The sequence below is a fragment of the Petaurus breviceps genome, unplaced genomic scaffold, assembly GCF_028583685.1.
Source record: "Petaurus breviceps papuanus isolate PSGF00001 unplaced genomic scaffold, PetGlider_PUasm1.0 558, whole genome shotgun sequence".
Taxonomy (NCBI): domain Eukaryota; kingdom Metazoa; phylum Chordata; class Mammalia; order Diprotodontia; family Petauridae; genus Petaurus; species Petaurus breviceps.
The window spans coordinates 3,523,817-3,534,346 of record NW_027186376.1 but is presented as its reverse complement, the minus strand read 5'-3'; the positions used below and the strand labels follow the sequence as shown (position 1 = coordinate 3,534,346).

Here is a 10,530-nt window from a genome sequence, read left to right as displayed (position 1 = left end):
CCCTCCCTTCCTTCCCTCTCCCCCTTCCTCTCTTATTTTGTCTGGGGTGAGTTACTTTCATGCTAGTGCTCTCTTATAGTTAAAGTTCTACATACGATTATATTGTCTCTTCATAATTTATGGAAATGAAGCCATAATCTCTTCCATGCTTCAGTTTTTCCATCTGGAAAATGGGGGCCAAACCATCTCTCTTCAGGTGAAGATTTAATGAGCTCCCTCTGCAGGGATCTGAAGGCAGAGGGACCCGAGAGGTGGAAGGCCTACTGCTTAGCAAGCTGCTTCATCCCTCCCTCTCCATGGGCTGTTTACTAAAGGCCAAGCATATGATGCACAACACACATTGAGAGGTATGAGACAGACAAACAGACAGAGAAAGAGAGACAGAGAAAGACAGAAAGATTTGCTGAGAACCACGGCCCCAATCATCCTTCCCAAAGAGACCATGTGACTGTAAAGGAGTGAAGTCAACATGGCGGCATAGAAGCAGGAAAACTCCGTATGCCCCCTCTATGACCTCCTCAAATACCTATAAAAAATGACTCTAAACAAACTTTAGAGCTACAGAACCCACAAAGTGACAGAGAGAAACAAATCTCCCACTGAAGGCAGCCTGGCAGGATGGGTCCACTGCAGCCCTCTGGGAGCAGAGCCCAGCCCCGTGTGAGCCCTTGGTTTTAGCCTCGTGGCCAGTAGCAGGTGGAGGGACTTGGGGAGAGTGGATCACCAGCAGCTGTGGCAGTTTCCAGAATTATCAACACATAGATGCCAAAGGCAAAGTAAAAGGTCAGTGTGGACTTTGTGGGAACAGGGGGTCCGGGAGTATGGTCCGGCCTCTGCCCCTGGAGGGAGAAGCAGCTGAGGCATGGTGGCCACTGCTACATGGCTGCTTCAGAGCTCTTGGCCTACAGATTGTAGGGGGACCAAGCTACCAGTCTGAGGGGTAAACCCTCTTGCTTTAACCTGCTTGGATCTGGATTACTGTCTAGGGTGGAGGTCCTGGGGTGCATGACCAGTGTGCCAGAGCATGTGGAGGCTTCAGAGAGGGCACCCAACTAATAGCTCCAGCAACTGAGAAAACCCCAGAAATCTGGGACAAAGATTCCTCTGGAAGCAGAGTTCTACTGCGGCAGTAAGCTCAAAAGTCAAGTAATTGAGTGGCAACATGAGCAAGCAAAGGAAGCAAAGCAAGCAGCAATCCGATTTTGGACTCCTTTTTTTGGGACAAAAAGCATGGAACAGGAGGAAGACAGCAAAGTCAGAACTCCTATACCAAAAGCTTCTAAGAAAAATAGGAACTGGTTATAGGCCATAGAGGAGCTTAAGAAGGATTTTGAAAACCAAATAAGAGAAGTGGAAGAAAAACTGGGAAGAGAAATAAGAATGATGCAAGAAAACTATGAAAAGAGAGTAAACAACCTGACTAAAGAAAATAACACCTTGAAAAACAGACTAACTCAAATGGCAACAGAGGCTCAAAAAGCCAATGAGGAGAAGAATGCCTTAAAAAGCCTAATGGCTTTTTAATGGAAAAAGAATCTCAAAAGCTCCCTGAAGAGAATCATTCATTCAGAATGAGACTGGAGCAAATGGAAGCTAGTGACTTTATGAGAAATCGAGATACTATTAAACAGATCCAAACAAATGAAAAAATAGAAGGCAATGTGAAATATCTCATTGGAAAAACCACTGACCTAGAGAATAGAGCCAGGAGAGAGAATCTAAAAATTATTGGACTACCCGAAAGCCATGATCAAAAAAGAACCTAGAAATCATCTTTCAAGAAATTCTCAAGGAAAATTGCCCTTATGTTTTAGAACCAGAGGGCAAAATAGAGGTTGAAAGAATCCACCCATCACCTCCTGAAAAAGATCCCAAAAAGAAAACTCCTAGGAATATAATAGCCAGGTTCTGGAGTTCCCAGATCAAGGATAAACTATTACAAGCAGCCAGGAAGAAACAATTTGAATATTGTGGAAACACAATCAAGATAACACAGAATCTGGCAGCTTCTACCATGAGGGACTGAAGGGCTTGGAATATAATATTCTGGGGGTCAAAGGAACTGGGATTAAAACCAAGAATCACCTACCCAGCAAAACTGAGTATCATGTTTCAGGGGAAAATATAGTCATTCAATGGAATAGAGGACTTTCAAGCACTCTTGATGAAAAAACCAGAGCTGAATAGAAAATTTGATGTTCAGATACAAGAAGCAAGAGAAGCAAGAGAAGGTAAACAGGGAAAAGAAATCATAAGGAACTTTAAAAAGTTGAACTATTTACATTCCTACATGGAAAAATGATAATTGTAACTTATGAAATTTTCTCACTATGAGAATAGTTGAAAGGAATAGAAATGTAAATAGAGATAGATAGATAGATAGATAGATAGATAGATAGATAGATAGATAGATAGATAGATAGATGTATACATACATATATGTCTATATAGGAGGGTATATGGGCATATGAATACATACGTGTGTGTATATGTGTACAGGTATACATAGAGGGCATAAGACCAACTGAATAGGAAGGGATGATACTTAAAAGATGAAATTGAGAGGTGAGAGAGAAATATAATGAGAGGAGATAGGGAGAGACAGAATAGGGTACATTATCTCCTATAGAAGAGGCAAGGGAAAACCATTACAATGGAGGGGAGGAACAGGAAGGCAAAAGGGAATGAAACAACCTTACTGTCATTGAATTTGGCTTAGAGAGGGAATGACATACACACTAAATAGGGTATCTCACCCTACAGGAGAGTAGGGGGGAAGGGGATGAGAGGGGGGAAGATGGAAGGGAGGGCAGGTTGGCGGGGAGGGAAGTTAGAAGGGTCACTTTTGAAAAGGGACAGGGTCAAAGTAGAGAATAAAACAAGTGGGGAGGGTGAGATAGGAAGGAGAGAAATATAGTCAGTCTTTCACAATATATCCTCTATGGAAATGTTTTGCAACATATACAACCTATATTGAATTGCTTATCTTCCTAGTAAGAGTGGGTGATGAGGGAGGATGGGAAAGAATCTGGAATTCAAAGTTTTAAAATTTAATGTTTAATTATATATATTTTTTTACATGCAACTGGGAAATAAGATATACAAGCACTGGGGTATAGAGATCCATCTTGCCCTCCTGGAAAGTTGGAGGGGATATGGGAGAGGTTATAGGAGAGAGCAGATTGGGAGAGGGGGTATACAGTGAGATTACTGTTTTGGGGTGGTGTGTAGGGGAGAAAATTTATAACTCAAAATCTTGAAGAATCAAAAAAAAATTAAAAAAAAGAAAGAGACCACATTCAAATGGTGGTCCTGGGCTCACTTCTCCTTCGTGGGCCTCAGCTTCCTGTTCTGTAGAATGTGAGGTTGGAGCCATTCTGGAGAGCAATCTGGAATTATGCCCAAAGGGCTATAAATAAGTGCATAACTTTGACCCAGCAATGCCACTTCTAGGGCTGTATCCCAAAGAGATCATAGAAGTGGGAGGAGGACCTGTATATACAAAAATATTTATAGCAGCTCTCTTTGTGGTGGCAAAGAATTGGAAATTAAGGGAGTGCCCATCCATTGGGGAATGGCTGACAAGTTGTGGTATATGCATGTAATGGAATACTGCTGTGCTATAAGAAACGAGGAGCAGACGGACTTCATAATAACCTGAAGAGGCTTATACAAACTGATGCTGAGTGAGGAGAGCAGAGCCAGGAGAAATCTGTACACAATCCCAGACACAATGCACGTGTGATGACTAGCTTTGATAGATTGGGGCTCCTCTCAGCAATGTAAGGTTATAAGACAACTCCAAAGACTCATGATGGAAGGAGATACCCACACCCAGAGAAAGAAATGTGGAGTCTGAATGCAGACTGAAACAAACCATCTGTTTCTTTTTCTTGTTTTGTTTCCTCTTTCCCACTGATCATTCCATCAGTTATAATCCTTCTGTACAACCTGACTAAAGCTTAATGTAAAGGTATTTGTAGATCCTATATCTGATTGCATGCTGCCATGGCGGGGAGGGTGAGGAGGAGAGAGAGGGGGAAAAAGTTTGAAACTCAAGGGACTATGGAACTGAATGTTGTAAACTAAAAGTAAATAAACAAATCAATTTTTAAAAAGAATAAAAAAAATAATCTCCAAAACAAAAAACAAAAAGTGAGGTTGGCTTGGACACCTCTGAGGCCCTCCCAGCTCCACCTGCCTTACCCCTGGCCAGAGGCAGGTGGGGAAGGAGTCCAAGAAGCTGGAACGCACTCTCCTCCATGGACCCGTGAGAGCAGCCCCAACCCCAACCCCGCCTCTGCTGGCCTGCCTCACTCACCCAAAAGCTTCTGCAGCACCTGCCCATCATACAGGTCCTCCTCCAGCTGCTTGACAATGATTCTCTCCTCCACCAGCACATCGTTAATCCAGTCAATTAAAACCTAAAATATAAAACCCAGAGTTAAGGTGTCATCAAGGCAAGATGTGACCTGAACCAGAAACGGCCACTCACTGGATCATGTATCAAGGATGGAGAAACCTTCAGAGACCAGACAGCCCCCTCCCGATCAGAAAAGCCCCCCAAACTAAGAGAGAAAAGCAAAGCTTTCCTTAGCGTGCTTACTCTAGCCCAAGCCCTGGTGCCCCTTACAATATGTCCCAGGGCAGCCAGTGACGCTCTGGGGGTGGTCAGCAGCCACCGCCAAAGGCCCACTGGCCGCCATCGCTGTAGAAAGGAGGCGTGAGCTGCCGACTGGGCCCCACTGGGAGATACAGCAGAGTGTGGCCCACGTGGAGCCCCCACAGTCCTAGCATCCCCGACCCTGCTCCCACTGTTCTGGCCTCTCCTCACATGCCTTGATCACCATCATCACCACCACCAAGTTGGCTAGCATTTAGGTAACACAGACGGTGTGCCAAGCCTTTACAAATATCAACTCCTTTGATTTTCACAACACCCCCAGAAGGGAGAGGCAATTATCTCCTCCTTTACAGAGGAGACCCCTGAGGCAGGCAGAGCTCAACACAGTAAGTGAGGACCTGAAGCAGGGTTTGAACTCAGGCCTCCCTGACTCCAGATCCAGCACTCTCCATTCACCACTCTATCCTCAGCTGCCGACATTTATAAAGCATTTAAGGTTTTCAAAGTGCTTTACATATAATCTCCTCTCCCTAGACATCCTTTCTCACTCCCTCCTTTCTTCTTGCCAACCCTGTGCTCCCATCATCCCCCAGTCTTCTCCAGCAGACAATCACACCCCCAATCGTCCCCCTTCTCTCCTGGACCTTCTATCTCTCCCTCTTTGTTCTTTTCCACAGCCTTCAAATAGACCCAGTGCTCCCCCTGCCCCTTAAAAAACCTCCACTGGCCCTCTAGCTAGTGTCCGATCACTTCTTCCTTCCTCAGCCAAACTCCTAGAAGAGGCACCTATATGCATTGCTTCCATTTTCTCTCTGCTCTCCCCTTCGCGAAATAACATTTGTAAAACATTTAGCAAACAACAGGCACTTATTAAATGCTTGTTTCTTTTCTTCCCTCACAATCTTGCTTCTAACCTTATCACTCAACTGAAACATCTCCCTCCATCACATAATGTTGCTACTGTTGTGTACAATATTCACCTTAAGGTCCCAATAATCTCAATGGCCAAACACAATGGTCTTGTCTGTATCTTCGTCTTTCCTGGTCCCTTTGTGGCCTCTGACACCTGACCACTCCTGAACCTTCCTCCCTCTCCTGGGTCTTGGTCCTCTCTGTCCAACCACTCCTGCTCTGTCTCTTTGGGCTATGTCACCAACCATTCAACACCCCCTAACTTGAAGTATGGCCCCAAGGTTCTGTCCTAGGCCCTGTTCTCTTCTCCCCTACAATGCCATGGGTATAATTATCATCTCTATGTGGATAACTCCCAGATGTATGTGTGTGTGTGTGTGTGTGTGGGTGTGGGTGTGGGTGTGTGTGTGTGTGTGTGTGTGTGTGTGTGTGTGTGTGTGTGTGTGTGGGTGTGGGGGTGGGTGTATCCAGCCCCAATCTCTACCCTGAGTTTCAGTCCCAGATCACCAGCCACCCACTGAATGTCTCAAACTGGACATTTCTAGAAACATCTCAAACCCAACAGGTCCAAAACTAAGATCATTCTCTTTCCCCCTGCCCTCCCCTCCTCCAAATGTCCCCAGTGTCTGAGGACTCCCCTATCCACCCAGATGCGTAACCCAGGCATCCTCCACCGCTTCCCCTTTCTCATAGTCTTCCACTTCTAGGTCCCAAAGACCTCTGGCATCAGAACCTCATCTTCATTCCCCCTCATTCAGGCCTCTGATAGGTCTCCCTACTTCTCGCTTCTAACTGAGCTGTCCAAACTATGTGAGTTACAACCACCCCATTTGGGGTAGGGCCCTTTCTGGGCAGGCAGTGCAGAACAGTGGAAGGAGATAGGGAGGCTGGGTTCAAGGGTCAGCCTCATTATTAACTATCAAATGACACCATGTATGTCACTGGATTTCTCAAGATCTGTTTCCTCCTGTGTACAATGGAGAGAGGGGAAGGGCGAACTAAATGATGTTTAATATCCCTTCCAGATTCGAAAGAAAAAGAAATAAATAAAACCATAGGATTCAAGGAAATTTTCAAGAAGCAGAGATACAGAGAAAGAAGGAGGGAGAGAGAGAGAGAGAGACTGAGACAGGGAGAGAGAGTATGGGTGCCTTTAGAACTAAGGCAAATTCGTTTTCACAAAATCAACCATAGAGTGAATTTCTGTGAAACAAATAACATATACCTTCCGAGTACATTATGAAATCACACTAGAATAAAGAGGGAAGAAAGTCTGGCCAATTCAGCTCAAGGACAGTGGGAACAACGAGGGAAGGGAGGGACAAGATGATAGACCTTATCATGTTGTCCCTACCGACCTTCTCGGTCACCTGGCCTTCAGTGCATTCCCCCACATACACACACGAATGTGTGCACATACCTGAATTTACACATGATACACACACACAGACACAGACACAGACACACACACACACACACACTAAACACATGCTTAGTTTAAAAGTTGACTTTTCTCTGTGGGAATTCTCTAAGTAATAAAAAGTAGACGTCTCTGCCAAGCCTCCTTGCAGGTTTGTCTGGCTGTCTGGGCTCTCAGGTTAATGACGGAAAAGGGATGCAAAGGGCTGGGGGAAAGAAGGTGAGCCCTGTGGGAAGAGGGGGACAAGAGCAGAGAAGAAATGAGTCCAAACTACAGGCTACTCCCCTTTCCCCCAATCACAGTAGCCTAGGATTATTACCAATGCTTAGTAAATCTTAATAAATGTTTCAAACTGAATTAGAACAGTGGCTACAAGCAGGGATTAGTCCAAATCTTTTCAATATTCTGGCTGAGTCAGAACAATTTTATTCTTTCAGACAACTCAATGGAAATAGTTCTCATTATAGAGAAAGAGGGTCTCAGTTTCCCCATCTGTAAAATAAGAAGGTTAGACTAGATGGCCTCTAATGTCCCTTCCAGGGTCTACATCTATATCCTAAAGCACTTCCCCTCCTGGGGCCTCAGTTTCCTCCTCTGTAAGATAGAGGGTGTGGCCAGATGCCCTCTGTAGTTCCTTACAGCTCTGGGTGCCGCCCATTCTTCCCATAACTCTTTTCTCATACTTCTTCTTGAAAAGAGGACCCCATAACTATTCCTAGACAACTTATTCCTCCTGGCCATCTGAAGGAGGAAGGAGAATGCCTTATGCCTCTATTTCTCACGTCCTTGGCAAAGTCTTCACATGCTATACATTAAGTGGTTCCTGGGACCACCTGAACCAGAATAAAACATGATTTTTCCATTAGTCTTTTCTGCATTACACTGGGGTTCCACAGTCTGCCTACCCCCCCCCAGAGCCAGGAGAGTCGTGTTTTAATCATTTCCAAATGCACATTAAGTATCCACCTTAGATGCACTAAGGAAGGAGACAAGCCTTATGGCGATAATGGAGAGACACCTCAGCAATCCTTTCTGAAAGGCCAGTGAGTCTGCATCCCCATGGCCCCCAGGGACAAGAGGTCATGGCTCCTTCAAGGGGCTGCCTCTTTCCCATGCACCCCAAATGGAGGAATGGAGATGTTAGGAAGCCTGTTTTTGGAGAAGACCCTCCCTCACAGTGCTAAGTACAGTTCTTGCTGTCCACGTGCTTATTAAATAGGAGGGCATTTTTCCCATTGATTTTATACATTATGAAGAGTGAGAGCTGCCCTGTCCCCTCAAGAACCACTCTCTTCATTTTAACCAAACCACCCCAGGCCCTTCTACGGATGCAGATGACTCTCAGAGGTACAGGTAGAAGTCATCAAAGGGGACCTGAAAGTCGAGCTTCTCTGTCCTTACAACACAGAATTCTGATCCTCGTTTCCAAAGACCAGGGTCACTCTCCCTTTATTGCAGGAAACAAGAAGCCAGCCCATCCTGGGGAAGAGAAAAGGGCAGAGGGGGAGTCCTGATAGGGAGGGAGAATTAAAGCATCCCAGGTCGGGCCCAAACAGGCCACATGAACATCTGGAGGGGAGATGCCTCCAAATGTATGCATCTCGCAATACTCACATGCAGGGAGAAACTTCAGTATAAATGTTGCGTGTGTGCTGCAGTGATGCAGAGACCCCACCGCCCTACCCTTGGGGGGCAGTCACACCCCCCCCCCCCGAGATTGGACGCTCCATGAGGCCAGGGGCTCCATCTTTTCCAAGTTTCCTATCTCCCTGGATGGACATTTAAGAGGTGTCTGTGGAAACGGCCTGAAGAATGTATACGGAAAAGGCTGTGTGGCTGCCCGTCCCCATGTGCACTTGCCCACGCCCCACACGTACCCAACAAGCACCCACTCACACCACGGCGCACCCACGCACTGACAGCCTCGGCCTGTCTGGTCTTGAGGATAAATAAAAATTGTCAGATGTGAAGACACTCTTGAAACCAGTTCCTTAAAGGCTCCACAGAGCAGCCGCAGATAGCTGACAAATAGATAAAGAACTCACAGCAGCAAAGTAGGAAAAACCATGCTTCCCACTCAGGGCTGCTATGGGGAAAGAACACTGGGATTCAAAGTCCAAGGATCTGTGTTCAAATCCACAGACCACTTTCTCTGGGCCTCGGTTTCCCCATCTGTAAAATAAGGAGGCAGTGGCTTGCAGTGGAAAGTGCTCAGGACTTGAGTTCGAATCTTATTCAACTTTTTGGCCCCTCTTGGCCTCGGTTCCTTCTTCTGTAAAAGGAGGGGGTTGGGCCAGATGGCCCCTGAGGGCCCTTCAGACTTGACAGCTGAGACTTGTCACAGCCTGCAGAGTTGGCAGGGGCCCTGGGAGGGAGGCAGGGCAGACGACACCAGCCCCATTTTACAGAACAAGATACAAAAGCAGGGAGGAAGAATTTGCAGTGACTTGCCCAGGGTCACACAGCTAAGGGTGGTATGAATAACTGAACAATGGAAAGCCCCGGACTGGGAACCAGAGACTTAAGCTCAAATCCAGCCTCAGACACATACTGACTGTGTGACTCTGGGCAAGTCACTTCACCTAGGACTCCTCAGTTTGCTCATCTGTGAAAAGGGGATAAAGGAAGATAACAGCATCAACATCCCAACGAGGGCTGTTGTGAGGCTGGAGCAAGATAACATCTGTAAAGTGCTTTGCTCCGTAGGAATGCTAGTGATGTTATCAGTATAATGAATAAGATTCTGCAGCCGAAAATGCAGGGGGATGGACCCCTCCCCCTGCTATAGAGATCGCACACCTCCTCTCCCTGCTCCCCCTCTCAGAGGGGTCCAAGAGACCGCTTGGAGGCCCGTGGAGAAGCTAAGGATGAAGCCAAGACGGCCCAGGGCCACCTGCCAGGAGCTCACACTCTGTCGGAGGAGACAAGGTGTTCACCCACCTCCATGGCCTCAGTTTCCTCATCTGTAACATGAAGCAGCGGGGCTAGCCAGTGTGTGGTGTGGACCCTGCCCCCTGTACCTCTCCCCGGCCTCACTTTCCCTCATGCCATCCTTTTTGTAGAGGGCTCCCCATTCCCCGAGCTCCAGGGAGCCCCTTGTTTTCACCCCCGGTACCAAGCCCAGAGCCTTGCCCAAAGGATCACAGACTGAAAGCTGGAAGGTACTGCTAAGGGCCTTCACAGAAGATGGGGAAACTGAGGCCAGGAATTTAAGAGACTTAATGGAGCCTGCCCAGATCAGAAGGGGCAGCGCCTCGAAGGTCACTATCCTCTGACCTTCCAGCTCCCCTCACTGGCCACAGACCCTGCAGCCACGGCCCCCACATCACACGCCTCCACCCACCTTGTTCAGCTCTTTGAACTTGGGCTCTTCCCTGGAGGTGGGATCAATCATCGTCCGCTCCTCATTCTCTTCTGCCAGGTCACAAAAGGGAACCACAGTTAGAGCCAGCCCCCCTTGCCCCAGGAAGACCTGAGTTCAAATCTAGCCTCAGACACTTACACAACACTGAGCAAGTCACTTCACCTGCCTGTTTCCTCATCTGTAAAATGGGGATAATAACCTCCCAGGACT

The 10,530-nt window shown here is 46.8% G+C and overlaps 1 protein-coding gene across 3 annotated transcripts in view; it reads right to left on the bottom strand.

The window, feature by feature from the left end:
- Positions 1-10,530, bottom strand: part of PARVB (parvin beta) — a 93,179-nt gene that overhangs the window by 30,313 nt on the left and 52,336 nt on the right. For all 3 annotated transcript variants that reach the window (XM_069102911.1, XM_069102913.1, XM_069102912.1), the window contains exons 3-4: positions 10,300-10,370; positions 4,322-4,424 (exon numbers count right to left, since the gene is read on the bottom strand). In XM_069102911.1, coding sequence (XP_068959012.1) covers positions 4,322-4,424; positions 10,300-10,370 — 174 coding nt within the window. The remainder of the gene's footprint in view (positions 1-4,321; positions 4,425-10,299; positions 10,371-10,530) is intronic.